Source organism: Canis aureus, chromosome 30 (assembly GCF_053574225.1).
Source record: "Canis aureus isolate CA01 chromosome 30, VMU_Caureus_v.1.0, whole genome shotgun sequence".
In the NCBI taxonomy this organism is placed as follows: domain Eukaryota; kingdom Metazoa; phylum Chordata; class Mammalia; order Carnivora; family Canidae; genus Canis; species Canis aureus.
The window spans coordinates 44,067,024-44,085,835 of record NC_135640.1 but is presented as its reverse complement, the minus strand read 5'-3'; the positions used below and the strand labels follow the sequence as shown (position 1 = coordinate 44,085,835).

Below are 18,812 nucleotides of genomic sequence, written 5' to 3'. Positions count from 1 at the left end.
GTGAAGTCCAGTTTATCAATCTTTTTCTGCTATGGTTAGTGATTTTGGTGTCCCATCTAAGGCATCTTTGCATATTGCAGGGTCACAAAGATTTTCTCCTCTCAATGTCTGTAGGATCTAGAACTATCTCCCTTTTGTCCTTGCTGTTGGTAATGTGCATTTTCTTTTTGGTGGGAACGGATTACTGTAGCTGGATGATTAACAATTTCGTTGATATTTTCAGTTTTTGGTTCATTTAGCTCCTCCATTTTCTGTTTTATTGTTCTGCCTTAACTTGATTATTTCCTTTCCTTCTACATGCTTTGGGCTTAGTTTACTCTTGTGTTTCTAGCTTCTTAAGGAGGCAACTCAAATCATTGACTGTAAAACTTCCTCCTTTACTTATATAAGATTATAATCTTCCTTCTACACAATCCTTTAACTGTACCCCACAAATTTTGGCATGTTGTCTTTCATTACCACTTAGAAATGTTTTTATTTTCCCTGTGATTTCTTCTTTGGCCCATGAGTTATTTTATAATGTATTGATTTTCATATATTTGAGGATTTTTCAGATATGTTTTAATTATTGATTCATAAATATCATTGTGGTCTGAGAACACACTCTATGATAAATGATTAAATAATTTGAATCTATTTAAATGTACTAAGACTTGTTTTATGGTCTCCCGTGGTGAATTTTTGCATGTGTATGAAAAGAATCTATATTCTGCAGTCGTTGGGTACACTGTTTTATAAATGTCAATCATACCAAGTTAGAGGATAGCGTTCATGTCTTGTATGTCCTTGATTTTCTAGCAATCTGTCCTATTAGTTACTGAGAGAATAGCGCAGAAGTCCCCAACTCTAGTTAATGGATTCGCCTGTCTCTCCTGGCAGTTATGGCAGTTCTTGCTTCACATATTTGAAACTCTGTTATTAAATGCATATATGATTGGTATGACCTTTTTTTTATTTTTTTTAATTTTTTTTTTATGTATTTATGATAGTCACACAGAGAGAGAGAGAGAGGCAGAGACATAGGCAGAGGGAGAAGCAGGCTCCATACACCGGGAGCCTGACGTGGGATTCGGTTCCGGGTCTCCAGGATCGCGCCCTGGGCCAAAGGCAGGCGCTAAACCGCTGCGCCACCCAGGGATCCCGGTATGACCTTTTTAATATTATGAAAATATCTTTCTCTTTGGTGAGTCTTCTTTGTCAGCACCTCCAGATTTCCTATGTCTAATGTGTACATAGTATGTCTTTTTTCAATCTTTTCACTTTAATCTGTGTCTTTACCTTTTAACTGGGTTTCTTCCAAACACCATATATCAGGTCAGTCTGATAGCCTCTGTTTACATTTTTGTCACTATCAATAGGGTTAAGTCTGCCATCTTGCTGTTTTCTCTTTGTTCCATCTGTTCTTTGTTATTTTTCCTCTTTTCCTTACTTCCTTTGGATTTCATTCTTCTTTAGTATCTCATGTTTCTCCTCTAATAAGTACAGATTAGCTGTACTTCTGTTTTATTTTTTCAGTGGTTGCCATAAGGCATAAAATGCACATCTTAACTTATTACTGTCTACTTTCAAATAATATTGTACTACTTCATGGACGACATAAGCACCTCACAACAATATAATTCCACTTCCCATCCTTTGTGCTATTGTTTTCACAAATTCTACTTCTACATATGTTGCAAACCCCATGATGCAATACTGTTTTTATTTACACAATTACCATTTAAATAAAATCATTAAATTTTTTATTGTCTACAACATTGTTCATTCATTCGTGGAGATCCACATTTCTACCTAGTGCCATTTTTCTTCAGCTTGAAGAAATTTCTTTAATATTTTTGTAGCTCAAATCTTCTGGAGTTACAATCTTTGAATTTTTGTCTGAAAATTTCTTTAATTTGCCCTCATTTGAAGGATCATTTCTCCAGATACGAGATTCTGGGTTAACAGCTTCCTTCTTTTGGAACATTAAAGATATCACCCTGTTGTGTTTTGGTTTGCATTTTTCTGACAAGAAGTCATTTATTCTGTCTTTATTCGTCTGTATGAAATGGGTCTTTTTTCCTTCGGCTCTCCCCATCCCTGGTTTTTAACAATGTAATTATGATGTACATTGGACATGGGTATGCGCATGCAGAGAAAGAAATAGAGTGTACATGTAGATGTATGTTAATGTGTGTGTTTGTGTGTGTGTATGTAGGCTCAATTCTTAAACTATAATTTCTTAAATGGAGCTTCAGCCTTTTCGGTGTTAATTGTGGTATGCAGATTTACTCATTTAAAATTTATGTAGGGGGATCCCTGGGTGGCGCAGCGGTTTGGCACCTGCCTTTGGCCCAGGGCGCGATCCTGGAGACCCGGGATCGAATCCCACATGGGGCTCCCGGTGCATGGAGCCTGCTTCTCCCTCTGCCTGTGTCTCTGCGCCTCTCTCTCTGTGACTATCATAAATAAATAAAAATTAAAAAAAAATTACAAAAAAAAAAATAAATAAAATAAAATAAAATTTATGTAGGGATGTTGGGGCCCCTGGGTGGCTCAGGAGTTGGCCACTTGCCTTCAGCCCAGGGCGTGACCCCGGGGTCCCGGGATCGAGTCCCCCATCGGGGTCCCCGCAGGGAGCCTGCTTCCCCTCTCCCTGTGTCTCTGCCTCTGTGTCTCTCATGAATAAGTAAATAAAATGTTTTTTAAAAATGGTTGCAAACATGTCAGGCTACCAGAAAGTTGGGAGGGGATGGCCAGTCCCGGGCCCCTAGTGCCTTGAGGGCCACCAGGTCTCGCATGTGCACAGTATGAGTAGGGCCCGCCGGCCAGGAGGGCAGTGAAGACAGAACCCGAACCCGAAGGACAAGGGTCCCTGCCTCCAAGCACCAGGACCTGGGGCCAGATGGCGTCCGGCATGGCCTGGGGGCCCTGCGGGTATCTCGGGTGAAGGTATAGAGGGAGGTAGAGAATGATTGCTGCTCTCTCCCCAAGTCCTGAGCCACAGCCTCCAGAGGGAGCCAAATGCAACCCTTAGAAACAGCACCGGGACTGTCGGAATCCAGAGCTGAGCAAACTGACCACCTTGCTGCCCTTCCCCGAGGATGTGCAGCCCGGCTTGACAAGCTCTGCATCCTCAGGCTGGTCGTGGGCTACCTGAAGGTGAAGAGCTGCTTTGCAGGTAAGCGGCCGCGTGGCTCCAGATCAAGCTACGAGAGGAGCTTGCCCACAAGCTCTAAGCGCTGACCTTCTGTGAGGCAGAAGCGGCACCACAGTGTTTGGGTCCCGGATACAGGAAGAAGGCCCCACATTCAGCTCAGGTACAATAGGTGACCCAGATTGCAGGTGTGTCTCTCTGCCCAGCCTGTCATATGGACCCTGGGCTCTGCTCTCTGTGGAAGGAGACGGGCACGGGCTTCCCACCAGGCTCACAGAATGGCAGGTGCAGAGGAGAGGTCCTAGCGGATGGTCTAACTTCTTTCCTTCCTTTGCTTTATCATTTCTTGTGATAAATTAAATGTTCCTCCACCTTCCAGAGCTTTGGCTCAGAACAAAGGGCTCATTTTTCTGAAGCTATGAACTGGGCTATTTCTTATCATCTCCCGGAGCACTTGTTCTCCTAAACTTCCTTACCATGTAACGGGCACAGTCTACTCTTCCGTGTCCTACCTGCTAATCCACTGTGTCATTGCTGAGAGCTAGTCCTAACTCATTCCTGTGCTTGGGACTTGTACGCAGTAAACTGGGTGATGCAGCTGAGCACATCCCCTCCATAGCTAGTAAGCAGCCACACAGGAAGATGGCCCAAGGAAGACTCTGGGCCTGAACAACACAGGACAGACAGTTACAGCTGCTCGAAAAGAAACTCAAAGATGAAATGGGTCTAGTCAACCTTGAAAATACACTGAGAACTATGAAATTACCCAGCTGCAGGGGTAACCGCAAAGCAGCAGCAGCTGTGGAGTCTCATACAGCAGTGCTGTGGACTGTCCATGCAGCGGTCCACTGTGACCCCAGGGGCTGGGGTCAGTGCATCGGGGAGGGCCACTAAATGGACACCGGCTTTCCTTTTGGGGGTGTGGACAGTATCTTGGATGGAGAGAGAGGTGGTGGTCTCTCAGTTTAAAATGGTTAATTTTAGGCTACATGAATCCCACAGGGGCTGGGATCCTTTGCGGGGAGGGAGGCAGGGGTCCTTTGCAGGCCTGTCAGCCCTCGAAGACCCTGAGTGGGTCCTCTGCTTGCCTCTGCCATTGTCTCCAGGCAGCCTGCCCACGTGTCGCTAGTTCGGGCCTGTCCCCACCCACTGGGCTGTGCTGCAGTCCACTGACAGTGGTAGAGACCTCAGACCCTTGCCCTCGCTCTGACCCCCTGCCCAGGATGGCCCAAGGGAAGGGGCACACATGGGCCCTGGGCTGCCCTGGAGAGCAGCTGTCTACCAGTCGTGTGCTGTGAACTGCTTTCGTGGAGAACACCTTGATCCTCAGCTGGTCCCGGCCCGGGTCTGGGCAGAGCTGGGGGCCTGAGTCCTCTCACAGTACATTAAGAAGATAATTCACCATGACCAAGTGGGATTTATCCCCAGGATGCAAGGTTGGCTTAACACTCGTAAAACAATCAATGTGATAGATCATATCAACAAGAGAAAAGACAAGAGCCATATGATCCTCTCAATAGATGCAGAGAAAGCATTTGACAAAATACAACATCTATTCCTGATCGAAACTCTTCAGAGTGTAGGGATAGAGGGAACATTCCTAAGCATCTTAAAAGCCATCTACGAAAAGCCCACAGCAAATATCATTCTCAATGGGGAAACACTGGGAGCCTTTCCCCTAAGATCAGGAACACGACAGGGATGTCCACTCTCACCACTGCTATTCGACATAGTACTAGAAGTCCTAGCCTCAGCAATCAGGCAACAAAAAAAAAAAAAAAAAAAAGGCATTCGAATTGGCAAAGAAGTCGTCAAACTCTCCCTCTTTGCAGATGACATGATACTGTACATAGAAAACCCAAAAGACTCCACCCCAAGATTGTCAGAACTCATACAGCAATTTGGCAGTGTGGCAGGATACAAAATCAATGCCCGGAAATCAGTGGCATTTCTATACACTAACAATGAGACTGAGGAAACAGAAATTAAGGAGTCAACCCCATTTACAATTGCACCCAAAAGCGTAGGATACCTAGAAATAAACCTAACCAAGGAGGTAAAGGATCTATACCCTAAAAACTAAAGAACACTTAAAAGAAATTGAGTAAGACACAAAGAGATGGATAAATATTCCATGTTCGTGGATTGGAAAAATTAATATGGTGAAAATGTCTATGCTATCCAGGGCAATTTTCACGTTCAATGCAATCCCTATCAAAATGCCATGGACTTTCTTCAGGGAATTAGAACAAGTAATCTTAAGATTTGTGTGGAATCAGAAAAGACCCTGAATAGCCAGGGGAATATTGGAAAAGAAAACCAGAGTTGGGGGCATCACAATGCCATATTTCAAGTTGTACTACAAAGCTGTGGTCATCAAGACAGTGTGGTACTGGCACAAAAACAGACACACAGATCAATGGAACAGAATAGAGAACTCAGAAATGGGCCCTCAACTCTATGGTCAACCAATATTCAACAAAACAGGAAAGACCATCCACTGGAAGAAGGACAGTCTCTTCAATAAATGGTGCTGGGAAAATTGGACATCCACACGCAGCATAATGAAACTAGACCATTCTCTTATGCCAGACACAAAGATAAACTCAAAATGGATGAAAGATCTAAATGTGAGACACGATTCCATCAAAATCCTAGAAGAGAACACAGGCAACACCCTTTTTGAACTTGGCCACAGCAACTTCTTGCAAGATACATCTATGAAGGCAAAGGAAACAAAAGCAAATGAATTATTGGAACTTAATCAATGTAAAAAGCTTCTGCACAGCAAAAGAAACAGTCAACAAAGCCAAAAGACAATCTACAGAACGGGAGAAGATATTTACAAATGACATAATCAGACAAAAGGCTCATATCCAAGATCTATAAAGAACTTATTAAACTCAACACCCAAGAAACAAACAATCCAATCATGAAATGGGCAGGAGACATGAACAGAAATTTCACCAAAGACACACACATGGCCAACAAGCACATGAGAAAATGCTCCACATCACTTGCCATCAGGGAAATACAAATCAAAACCACAATGAGATCCCACCTCACACCCATGAGAATGGGGAAAATTAACAAGACAGGAAACAACAAATATTGGAGAGGATGTAGAGAAAGGGGAACCCTCTTGTACTGTTGGTGGGAATGTGAACTGGTACAGCCTCTCTGGAAAACTGTGTGGAGGTTCCTCAAAGAGTTAAAAATAGACCTGCCCTACGACCCAGCAACTGCACTGCTGGGTGTTTACCCCAAAGATACAGATGCAGTGAAACGCCGGGACACCTGCATCCCCATGTTTATAGCAGCAATGTCCACAACAGCCAAACTGTGGAAGGAGCCTCGGTGTCCATCAACAGATGAATGGATAAAGGATATGTGGACTATGTATACAATGGGATATTCCTCAGCCATTAGAAGGATGAATACCCACCATCTGCTTCAATGTGGATGGAACTGGAGGGTATTACGCTGAGTGAAGTAAGTCAATCGGAGGACAATCATCATATGGTTCCACTCATACGGGGAATATAAAAAATAGTGAACGGGATTATAGGGGAAAGGGGAGAAAATGAGTGGGAAATATCAGATAGGGTGATGGAACATGAGAGACTCCTAACTCTGGGAAGCGAACAGGGGTAGTGGAAGGGGAGGTGGGTGGGGGGATGGGGTGACTGAGTGATGGGCACTGATGGGGGGGCACTTGATGGGATGAGCACTGGATGTTATGCTATATATTGGCAAATCAAACTCCAATAAAAAATATACCAAAAAAAAAGCTAAGCCAAAGAGGAACATTAAACATTTGCTTTCAATGACATTTTCTCTTCCTCAGCCAACCTAAAGGACAGCATTGCAGACTGCCCAGCTGACCGACCCATGAATCCAGGAGGAAGTGAGCATGCCTCTCCACAGGTCAATCTAGAACTGTTTTCTGAAGGAGACTTGCTTCTTCAGGTACTGTATGACATTTTCCAAATGTATCTCCTGTCAGTGGTTATGATAATAGCAGAATCGGGGCATCAGAGGTTTTCAAAAAACATTTCATTTCAAATCTTGTTGAATTTATCTTTAATTATCAAGTCAATTTTCTGGTTGGATAAAGTATTCTATACCTATTCCTTCCATTTTTCAGACAATTCTATAACCAAAGTGCCATGTGGGTGAGAGTCACACAGGGCAGAGTCAGAAACCCTTGATGTCCATCCCTGACAGCCACCTGCTAGTCAAAGAGCAGCCACCTCTCCCCACAAGGGTGATGCTGCATGTGTCCTATCTGTTTCAGGAGGTGTGAGACTCAGGGGGAGGGATGTATGTGTAAATCATACCATAAGCCATCAAACACAAGAAAGGAAACAAACGTACAAAGGAAAAATATCTTTTGTGTATATGGAAATATTAGCAATATTAGCATACCATATTTAATTTTAACTACCTTTGGGCACTTGAACATTTTCTTTCTCTGAAATTTTCTATCTAAACATGATATATTGGGCAGCCTGAGTGGCTCAGCGGTTAAGCGCCGCCTTCAGCCCAGGGCCTGATCCTGGAGACCCGGGATCGAGTCCCCCGTCGGGCTCCCTGCATGGAGCCTGCTTCTCCCTCTGCCTGTGTCTCTGCCTCTCTCTCTCTTTCTCATGAATAAATAAATTAAATATTTTTAATTAGTTTTTTAATTTCTTTTAATTTTTTTTTTATGATAGTCACAGAGAGAGAAATAGAGAGAGGCAGAGACATAGGCAGAGGGAGAAGCAGGCTCCATGCACCGGGAGCCCGATGTGGGATTCGATCCCGGGTCTCCAGGATCGCGCCCTGGGCCAAAGGCAGTAAGTAAGATATATTGCTGGTACCTTAGCAAGGAATCCAGGTTCTGGGTGGCTCACATGTAACAGATCTTCACCTCCCAAACCAGAAGTACAACAGACAGTTCAGGAGGAGCATGCATCACCACTGGGTGAGTGGCCACAGAAGAGGCTGGGTCTCTTCTTTAGGAAAGAAGGGGTGGCATGAAAGATCACTGCATCTTTATTTGTATGGTAAGGGCTTATTTATCTATTGAGACAAATCACTTTTCTCAGAGTAACTTAAAAGTCAATCTGTGATCTCTCCCCACTCTCAAGCTGAAATAACTGCATTTTTAATGCTTCAGATCTTTAAAAAAAAAAAAGAAAGAAAGAAAGAAAGAAAGAAAGGAAGGAAGGAAGGAAGGAAGGAAGGAAGGAAGGAAGGAAGGAAGGAAAAGAAAAAGAGGAGAGGAGGAGGGGAGGGGGAGGGGGAGGGGGAGGGAAAAACTCCAAAAGGAGTTTCGCCAGGGGCAAAAAATCTTGATCATGTGCTCTGGGCAGGGAAAGCATGGCTCCTAACGCTTGGCAGGAACCAGAGAAACAAAGATACAAGTGACTTTGTCTAGGAAATAAACACAATCCTGGGGTGGGAGTAAGGACAAGGAGAACCGTGTGGGACCAAGAAAAAGCAATAAAATGTGAACGGAGGTTCACCCTTCTGGAAACACGGCAGCCAGCACAAAGCGGCGGGCGCCGACCGCAGGCCCCACCAGTTCCCACCGCACACGCGGAACAAAGGGTGGAGAATCTCAGAGAACACGCTAACCTCAGTGGTTCCGTGTTTCAACAGAAAAATCACTTACGCCCTCTCTGCATAGGCTAAATCTTGTTCATATCCTAAAAGAGGCCTCATCCACCAAGGCCGCCTCGGGTCCAGGTTCCCCAGGGTGTTTGGGGCCTCACACGCGCGTGGGCCCCAGAGCACGGCGCCCTGGGGTGGAGGCGCCTCTGCAGCAAGCCAGCGGGACCCAGACGCTGCCGCTCCCGCGCCCTCAACTGCACCCCAAGGGGGACCCCGACTCGCTCGCTACCGAAAGGCGGCGTCTCCGCTGCGTGCTGCGTCCTCGTAACTGGAACGAAGCCGCCGCATAAGCCGCCCGAGCCCCACGCGGCTGCCCTCGCACTCGAACCCCTGCCGGGCACCAGAGACGCGCTTTCAGCAAGCAGGGGCTCCGCGACGCCGGCACACGGGCCCCCAAGCACCCGCAGTGAGTGGAACCTGCACCGAGGGAGGGAAACCGCGGCCCACAGGACGAGGAGCGGAGGGAACGTCGAGGGGCCCGCGTGGGGTCGGGCTGCCGGGCACCGGGCGGGGCGGAGGGGGCACCTGCGGCGACCAGCGCGGACCGGGACAGACACGCGCGCGCACCGGGTCTGGGCGAGCGGCCGCGTGTCCTCCGGAGAACTCCGGGCTCCCGGGAGGTTCCCGAGGACGGGGCGGGAGGACGGGCCGGACACGCCCCGGGCGCTGGGAGAGGGCGGGACAGCTCGGGGACACCGAGGGCGCCGCTGTGGCACCGCCACACCGCGGGGGGCCCGGGGCGGCCGACGGGGCTCCTCAGGGATCCGTGTCCGGCCTCGGCCCCAGGTCTGCGGTGACCGGTCAGGCCCTGGGCAGGCGCACGCGGGGGCGGGGCCCTTCCGGCGGCTCAGGCTGGCCCCGGCCCCCCGCAGGCGGCCCGGCGTGGTCGGCGCTGGGCACGCGGCCTCCAGCCCCGGGGGAGGCTTCGGCGGCGGCGGCGGCGGCGACGGCGCAGCCAAGGGGACAAGCGCCGCCCTCGGCCGGGTGGGGCGCAGGGAGCCGCGGGGCGGGGCGGCCTGCACGGCGGGGCCTCACCCCTGCGTCCCCGAGGCCGAGGCCAGGGCTTCCCCCGACCGGCCCGGCTCCGGCCCCACTCCCGGGGCTTCAAGCGCGGGCCTCGCAGGGCGCTCGGGGTCCTGAGGGCGCTGATCCCGGCGACGCGCCCGCCCTCGCCCTCGGCCTCGGCCCAGGCCCGTGCTTCGCGGCGAGGACACGGGCCGCCCGACAGGGACGCGGAACACGACGCAGCAGCCACGGCCCGACCCACGGGGAGCCGCGGCCGCCGAGGAGCGTCGAGGTACGGGCGGCTTCGTCCCACCTGCAGGCGGCGGCGGCCGACACCGCCACAGCCGGGCACGCGGGGCCACGCGGGGGGCAGGACGTGCCGGAGCCGCGCCGCCGTCCTCGTCCTCGTCCTCGTCCTCGTGGGGCCCCGAGGGCCGCTGCGCCGGGGAGGGCTCCCGCGGCGGCCACGGGCGGGCACAGGGGGGCGTCCGGGAGGCCGGCCGGAGGCAGACGGGGCCGCGGGACGGGCGCGCCTTGGGCTCGGGGCCCAGGTGCCTCCACCCGCACAGCTCGAGGCGGAGGCCGCGTGCTCCCCCTGCCCGCCCCGCGGCGAGGCCCCCGAGCTGCTCCGCCGCCCGGCCGGAAGCCAGGGCTCCACGGGGCCTCCGCGCCTCCCCTGCTGCTGCCCCGGAGCCGGAGCCGGAACCGAGCCGAGGAGACCTCGCGGTTGCTGCCGTCGAGACAGCCTCAAGGGGAAGGCCGGCCTCACCCGGCCCAGGGCGGCAGGAAGCGCCAAAACTTCCGGGCGGGCCGCCGCCACCGGTGGCCAAAGAGAAGCCGCCGCCACGCTCAGCCAGTGAGAAGCCACCGCCACGCTCAGCCAATGAGAAGCCACCACCATCACCTGCAGCCAATGAGAAGCCACCACCATCACCTGCAGCTAATGAGAAGCCGCCGCCACGCTCAGCCAATGAGAAGCTGCCGCCATCACCTGCAGCCAATGAGAAGCCACCACCATCACCTGCAGCCAATGACAAGCCGCCGCCACACTCAGCCAATGAGAAGCCACCACCATCACCTGCAGCCAATGAGAAGCCGCCGCCACGCTCAGCCAATGAGAAGCCACCACCATCACCTGCAGCCAATGAGAAGCCACCGCCACACTCAGCCAGTGAGAAGCCGCCACCGCCCTCCAATGGGCTTTCCTTCCATACAGCCCCGCCCACCCCCCTCCATATAAAAGAGTTTCCCGCCCGCTGCTTACAGGCTGCAGCTCCTCTGCTGCTCCTGGAGAAACGCTTTTTGCTGGTAAAATAACCGTTTTATCTTGCAAGGTCAACACTTTCCGGCCTGCGAATCCTCCAGCCCTGCCTGGGAAGCGGAGAACCCAGCTGGAAGACTTTATCTTTCCTCTCACGGATCTATGTGGCGCCCTCGCCCGAGGAGGCCGTTAACCCTGTGACCCGCCGTAAGTCACTAAAAGCCATTTTCGTGGGCTACGGGGCCCCGGAAGCAACCAGTAAGGAATTCTGTTCTTCAAAAACCATTTCTTGTTTGCTCAGAAGCCAGTTTTCATCAGATGTTGATTTGGGCTTTGCAGACTGTAACCCACGCCCTGGGTTTCCTGACAAAACACCATGTTCTAGAGGACACGAGTCCCAAGGAGTGGACCCCCCCCGCCCCCGGCCGGACACCCAGGCGGCCTCGCTCTATCGAACTGTGCCGCGTGTCAGGTTGTACTTGAGAAAAGTGCAAGATATTTTTTAATATTTTCTGCGGAGTTTAATGAATATGCTTTTGCGACGACTTAATGTGAATCTTTTGTAATCTGCCAGTAATCTTAATGTGCGATCATACTATATTATCAGGTTTGTAAAATGTATGGACTATAAAAAAGAAATTCTGAAAAGATGCAAAACTAATGCTATATTCATGCATTAATTACTGAAAAGTTGCACTGGCTCATCATTCCATTGTTGAATGGAAGCACGTTCAAATTTATGAAATGACTATTCAAGACTCAAGAGTATTTTCTGGCAAGAAAAACAATTATTCATTCAACAAATATTAGTGTTAGAGGTGTTAGGGTGCATCACTGAAATTTTGCCCTGTAGAGACTTCTGTCCTAGAGCAGAGATGGGAATGCAGAAGGAACAGCTGGCTTATTAATGTAACAACTGAGGAAACAGACAAGTTTTATCTTGGATACAGAGAAAGTATAAGGTGCACTTGGAAGATGCTGAAAAGAATTTCAACAACACAATTTTACCAACACAGGGTTCCCTGGGTGGCGCAGCGTTTTGGCGCCTGCCTTTGGCCCAGGGCGCGATCCTGGAGACTCGGGATCGAATCCCACGTCGGGCTCCCGGTGCATGGAGCCTGCTTCTCCCTCTGCCTGTGTCTCTGCCTCTCTCTCTCTGTCTCTGTGACTATCATAAATAAATAAAAATTAAAAAAAAAACAAAACAATTTTACCAACACAAATTCAAATTGTTATGTAAGATTTTTTATATGGAAAATCAGCATAATGTTTTAATAGGCTTATTTATATTTATATATGTAAACATGCAAATTCTTATTATTTAATAGGTTTATTTATTGTATACTTTTATTGATGAAAACATCTACACATACACAGAATAGAGCAGTGGACTTCATACATGTCACCCAGCTTTGGCAATCATTAGCATTTTGCCATACTTGTTTCACTGATCTTCAGTTTTCTTTTTGCTGGAGTAATTTCAAAGAAAACCCCAAACACGTCATTTCACCTGGAAAACCATCAATCGCATCTCAAATAAAAAAGGCATTTTCCGGGGCTCCTGGGTGATTGTCTGACTCTTGGTTTCAGCTCAAGTCATGGTCTCAGGGTCTTGGGATTGAGGTCAGACTCTGCCCTCAGCAGGGAGTCTGCTTGTCCTTCTCCATGCCCTTCCCCATGCTCTCTCTTGCTCACTCGCTCGCTCTGGCTGTCTCAAATAAATAAAATATTTTAAAAGAAAAGACATTTTCTTACTTGTGGCATTTTCACACCTATGAAAATTCACCATGATTTCTTTTTTTTTCTTAAATATTTATTTATTTATTTATTTGTTTATTTATTTATGATAGACCTAGAGAAAGAGGCAGAGACACAGGCAGAGAGGGAGAAGCAGGCTCCATGCAGGGAGCCCGACGCGTGACTTGATCCCAGGAGTCCAGGATCGCGCCCTGGGCCAAAGGCAGGCACTAAACCGCTGAGCCACCCAGGGATCCCCTCACCATGATTTCTTAACATCAGTTTGTGCCTATTTTAAATTTAAACTTGCCATTTCTGAAAAAGAAAATGTTCTTCCACAGTTGGGGTGTTGTTTTTTTTTTTTTTTTTTTAGTTTATTTATTCATGAGAGATACTGAGAGAGAAGCAGAGACATAGGCAGAGGGAGAGGCAGGCTTCCTGCGGGGAACCTGATACGGGACTCGATCCCAGGACCCCAGGATCATGGGCTGAGCCAAAGGCAGATGCTCAACTACTAAGCCACCCAGGGGTCCCTTGACGGTTGGTTTTATTCCCATCAGGACTCAAATGTGGTGCACACGCTGTATTTCGTTTCTGTGCCTCCTAGACCTCTCTCTCAGCCCACCCTCTCTGACTGGAGACAGGATCTGTGCTGTCACTGCCACAAGTGACTGAGCGGTGTATCCATCCCCCAGAATTCCCCAGTTGGGACCTGGCGTCTGTGGACTGTTGTTTCACTAGACCTTCTACCTGCAGAGTAGAAGTTAGCTCTAAATGTTTGACTAGATGCAGGATCTTTTTTGTTCAAGAATATTTTAAAAACCAAATATATATTTTTTTAAATGAATGACACTTGTGATGGTTAATTTTGTGCCAACTTGGCTAGGCCTATTTAGTCAAACATTGTTCTAGATTTCTCTGTGAAGGTATGTTCTAGGTGTGATTAACATTTAGATCATTAGACTTTGAGTAAAGCAGACGAGGCTCTCCAGTGTGATGAGCCTCATGCAGTCAGTTGAAGGTCTTAGTAGAGATGAGACTGACCTCCCTGAGAAAGGGGATTCTGATGGCAGACGACCTTCGGACTCAAGCTGCAGCATGACGTCTCCTGGGTCTCCAGCCTGCGGGAGAGAGGCACGATCCACATATACAGATAGTGATGAAGGATAAAGATAGAGACGCTGTAGATCGAGAGAGATGACATGGGTAGCGCACGTAAATCCTATTGGTTCTGCTTCTTAGGAGAACCCTGACAAGACAGTACTTCTTAAGGGAGAATATTTTAGGAAATACAGCTCCCCAAAATATAAAAAGGGCAACATGAAATGTCAAATTAACAAAAAGTAATGCTGAAAATATTGAAGTTATGCTTGCCTCCCATTTCTCTCTTCTGTGTTCAAACTGAACTTTGATGAATTTCAGAGGTGAGCTGTTGCTCTTGGATGGAAAAGAGTAGATTGTGGCCGGCTACAGTCACATTTTCCTAGTTAGTTTACACATCATTTAATATTAATTATGTTCTGGCACATTAAAAACAAACACATTTATTCCTGATAGGGCACCCACTCAACCTCCACTTTTATGTATTTTTTAATATGTAGCCCATTTCTTTTTTGTAAAATTGGCACTAATACCTATTTTGGGATGCTGCATAAAGCCTGGCCCAAAATAGCAATAAATGTCAATGGTCATTATCACCAGCATCACCACCATTTGCTTTGCTCTGAGTCCACGTGGAGCTCCTTGCACGGCAGAGAATGCATTTGCTTCCAGGGTGAGTTTATGAAATGATATTTTAAAAATGGGACTCATTTCCCAGGCCTCACTTAACAGTACTCCCAGCTGATACGGCCCGTCTCCCCCAAAAGCCGACCCTTTGCTTCCCCCAGAGGTCCCAGCTCCTCCCGCATTATTCACGGCCCTCTGGGCTGTGTGCAGTGGAGCAGAACAGCTCAAATGAGGTTCGTGCATTAGCGAGAAAGCTGCAGGGCAGTGAAGAAGCCTGCCCATCCCTGCCCCTTCCCAACCTACAAGGGGCCTTCTTTTAACACACCCGAAGTCACAACACATGGTCACGCCACATGGTCACAACACATGGTCACGCCAGCACCTGCCTGGCAGCTGCATGGCCTTGGGGAAACCTCTTAATCTCTTCAAGTTCCATTTATTAGTCTGTAAAAGAAGGACACTGTGATTTCGGGGCTCTGTGAGCATCTGCATGCGTGAGCATGAATGAAAGCTCAATAAAGGCAATAAATAGACAAACAGACGGATGGATGGACAGATGGCTGGCTGGCTGGAGTGTGTCTCTTGCAGATCCCAACACAGTTCCATATACCTGATCCTCGCCACATCCTTGTGATGTGAGCAGGGAAAGTAAAGTCCCCTTGCAAATGAGGCAAACGACGCAAGACCCTGGCAGGATGGAAGTGGGTGTCAGTTTTCACAGTAAAATGCAGTTTATCCTGGTTACCTCTCACCACAGTGCGAAGTTGAGGACAGGTGTCTTGTGTCAGGTCACTATTTCCTGCACGAATACTGTATGGACAATTTCTAAAGAAAAAATTTCTATCCCACTATGTCAACCTAAATTATCATACACCTTAAATATAGGTTAGTGTAAACTCCAAGCAAATGCGTAAACTGACTATCAATAGAGCCCTATGCCAGTGTCTCCGGCTGCCACCAGCGCCCAGGGCAGGGCTCCAGGGGGGACTCGCCCCGCCGCGGCCCCCCACCCCTTGCTCAGTCCAGGCCAGGCCCCAGGCTCCACTTGCTACTTTCCGTATTTCCTGTGGAAGCGGAGCGGCCAGGGAGACCAGCTGGGGCCGGGATGCAGCAGCCATCCCAGGGGGCTTCTCTCCACGCGGGGCCATCGCAAGGCCGAGGTGCTGAGCTTTGGCTCCCCAGGGGCGGTGAGCAGACAGACCGGGGCAGCCCAGCACCCAGGCGCCCGGCGCATCCGGGCCGAGCCTTGGCTCCCTCCCGCCGTCTGCTCGCCGCCCTCCCCGCTGCTGGGAGGGTGGCCCGGTGTGTGCCCAGGGCAGGGGCGCCTGCAGGCCTCTTGGGGTGCAGCAGCAGGGACAGGGTCGGGAGGCTGCGGGGCAGCAGGCCTGGCCCAGGCGCCACCCCCACCCCCCGGCCCCCCTCAGCTCCCTGGGACGCACTGGCCTCATTCCCCCTCGGTCTCCCGCTCCCGTAGCGCCTGCCACGTGCCGGACCCCGTGTTGGCCTCAGGGGGGAAGGCTGGGAACTGCTCAGAACCCAGGCTGGCCGGGCTGCGGTGGCCGGAGGCTGGAGGTCGGAGGCCAGAGGCCGGAGGCTGGAGGCCGGAGCCTACCCTTGAGGGCCCCGAAGCCGCAGCAGGGGCAGCAGGCCGCGCTGCATGCCCACGAGTCGCCCCCACCCAGTCGGCCCTGGGCGCCGCCGCACATGGGCACAACACGTTTTGTAAAAAAGCAGACAGATGCAGGTCAGTCGAGGTCTTCCTGTTGCAACGATGACCTTGCCTGAGCCTCTAGGTCCACCATGGGGTCAGCTCCGGGGTGCAGAGGGCGCGGGTCGGGCCAGGGGGTCGGCCTGGGGCTGCTCAGGGGGCTGCTCCCCCCACCCCCCCCACAGCGGGGGCAGCCCCGCTGAGCAGACACCCCTAAAGCCACCCCACCCCGAGCACAGGCCAGCTGCCAGGCCTCCAAGGGGCGCCGGGATGGGGGCTGGCAAGCTCGTGGCCCTGTGAGCAGCGCGGGGTGGGGCTGTGCCACAGGAGTGCCAGGCTCCCCCACAGGTGCCCCTGACATCCCCTGTGGCCCCCCCCATCATTCAGGGGTCCCCGACATCCCCTGCTGCCTCACCGCCCCCATCATTCAGGAGCCCCTGACATCCCCAGAGGCCCACTCCGCAGTGGGGGTTCCATCCCAGCATGGAGATGTCAGGGGTCACAGCAGGGCCCCGCAGCGTGACTGCATTGCAGGTCTGGGCCTGAAGGATGTGGGTCAAATGAGGCCACTGAGGTGCAGCTGTGTCCTCGGAGGCCCACTCCCTCCCGTGGTGGCTGCCTGAGGGGACGAGAAGGCGCAAGTGGCCGAAGCATCGGGGCCGAGTGAGCAACACGCTATACGGCTGGCCGAGCCGACCCCTCGACGTGGTGGCCTCTGCATCATCCGACAGCATGACGCACATTCAAGTCCTTGTGACCTCAGGGGAGTGAGATCACTCAGGTCGACCTCTGAGCACAGTGACATTCAGTCAGAGATTAATAAGAAAAAATACCTAGAAAATTCCACCTTTGGAAATTAAGCCACAATTTCTAAATAGCCCTGGGACAGCAGAAGAACTCATAATGGGAATTAGAAAATACTAGGAACCGGGAGGTACTGAAAATAAATCAAAACATGCTGTTGCCGCCGCAGCAGCTCTAGAGGAGAAAGCAAGGGTGCGCGCAGCAGGAGAGGAAAGAAGCTGCAACTCCACCGCCAGAGCAGCCACCCCCGTGGACGCGAATCCCGAGCCCGCCCAGACGGCCCGAGAGAAACCGAGGCTGGGGGTGCTGAGCTGTGCGCCAGGGCGACCGACAGAGCCGTAAACGGAGAGCAGGTTCCTTCCACCGGACGCAGCAAGTGTAACCTTAAGGAAAATAATGTCGAATCGGACAAAATAAAACTTAAGAACTTCCGTTTATCAAAATAGAGAGAAGACTAAGCCACGGAGCAGGTGTTCGCAGAACAAGCCTATGAAGGGCTTCGAGCCGGGCCTGCCAAGGACGTCGAGCTGAGGACCCTGGCTCCGGGAGCCCCACGGCGGCTGTGCACCCAAGGGGAACGTGTGGGCCCACATGCACCACCTGGCGCACCTGCTGGGGCTGGCCCGGGAGGCCACCCGCTGGCCACCCGCTGACCACCGGTGGGGCAGGACGTGGCGGGAACCCGCGGCAACACGGGGTCGGGGCTCACAGGTGCCCGTGAGCTGAGCGACGCCCACAGTGAGGGACAGGGCCCAGATGGCACCGGCCCGGCGGCTTCAACGGCCCCAGGGCTGGATGTCCCCCAGCCCAGCGGCCTCCCCCCTGGGACCTGGAGACCCGGCCCAGTCCCCGGGCAGCCGCCTTCTGCGGGGCTCTTCCCCGGAAGGGTGCAAGTCCGTCCTGGGGCCCCCCTCGAGGCCTAAGCACCTCCCAAACACCTGCTCCTAACGGCCCCCCGCCGGGAGCCTCAGCCTAGGAGTGTGGGCGGCACAAGCTTTGGGCTCCAGAGGCGGCCTGTGTGCCCCACCGGCCCCAGGAAGCTGCGTCACCGGGGGCACCACCCTTGGAGGCACTGCGTGCCGGGCACTTGGGGCGGCCGCTCGCGGCTGACGGTCTCGCTCGAGTGCTTGTTACAGGAGATGCACACCTGCACACCTGTCACGTGGTTGGGATATACCGTTCATATTGCAATGTAAAGTCAACTAAAAATCAAAACAATACTCACCAAAAGACGTAGACCTGGACCTACAGGCAGGGACGTTCCTTCACACCAGGTGAGAAAGGCTACAAAGCAGCACACACGGTAGGACCCGCTTGCCAACACAGCACACGCACATGGAAACGGGATACACGCCAACACTCATTTCTTTAAAAATATTTATTGAGTATGTGCTATGCGCCAACACATAATTTACGTGGAAGACATCTCTACGACTGTACTATCCATGCAGAGTCCCGTCACATGCATCGCCGCCTCCAGGCCCTGCACGGCTTTGGGGCGCCCACCTTCGCACGACAGGGAGGGACCCGGGCAGCAAGGACACCATGACACATGATGCGTGAACAGCCACTTTCACAGGAGTACAAGGTTGATGCGCGTGTGCCCTACGAGTTGAGATCTAGACCTAGCTTAGGGACACGGTGCCACCGACTCGGCCACGAGCCAGACTGTGGACACCTGGGGACATAGCCTACTTCTAGAGCACAGACACGGGCAGTGACAGGGGTGACGGGTCCCCGCCGAGCCCCACGCGGCGCCTGTGGAGGCCCCGAGG

At 51.4% G+C, this 18,812-nt stretch overlaps 1 protein-coding gene across 1 annotated transcript; it reads left to right on the top strand.

Moving 5' to 3' along the window:
• Nucleotides 1-2,884: 2,884 nt before the first annotated feature.
• On the top strand, nt 2,885-12,833 carry LOC144301694 (uncharacterized). The gene is made up of 5 exons (XM_077878736.1): nt 2,885-2,925; nt 3,120-3,160; nt 8,913-9,927; nt 9,985-10,970; nt 11,134-12,833. Exons 1-5 carry the CDS (start codon nt 2,885-2,887, stop codon nt 11,259-11,261), a joined length of 2,211 nt encoding a protein of 736 aa, XP_077734862.1. The 3' UTR covers nt 11,262-12,833.
• The last annotated feature ends 5,979 nt before the right edge of the window (nt 12,834-18,812 follow it).

What these genes read in the sequence shown, in the direction of transcription:
- LOC144301694 (XM_077878736.1), top strand. Translation starts at nt 2,885, where the DNA reads ATGGCGTCCGGCATGGCCTGGGGGCCCTGCGGGTATCTCGG. An exon ending in GGGCCCTGCGGGTATCTCGG is followed by an intron (nt 2,926 to 3,119) that starts GTGAAGGTATAG and finishes CTGCATCCTCAG; the next exon opens with GCTGGTCGTGGGCTACCTGA. An exon ending in GCCACCGCCACACTCAGCCA is followed by an intron (nt 10,971 to 11,133) that starts GTGAGAAGCCGC and finishes TTATCTTGCAAG; the next exon opens with GTCAACACTTTCCGGCCTGC.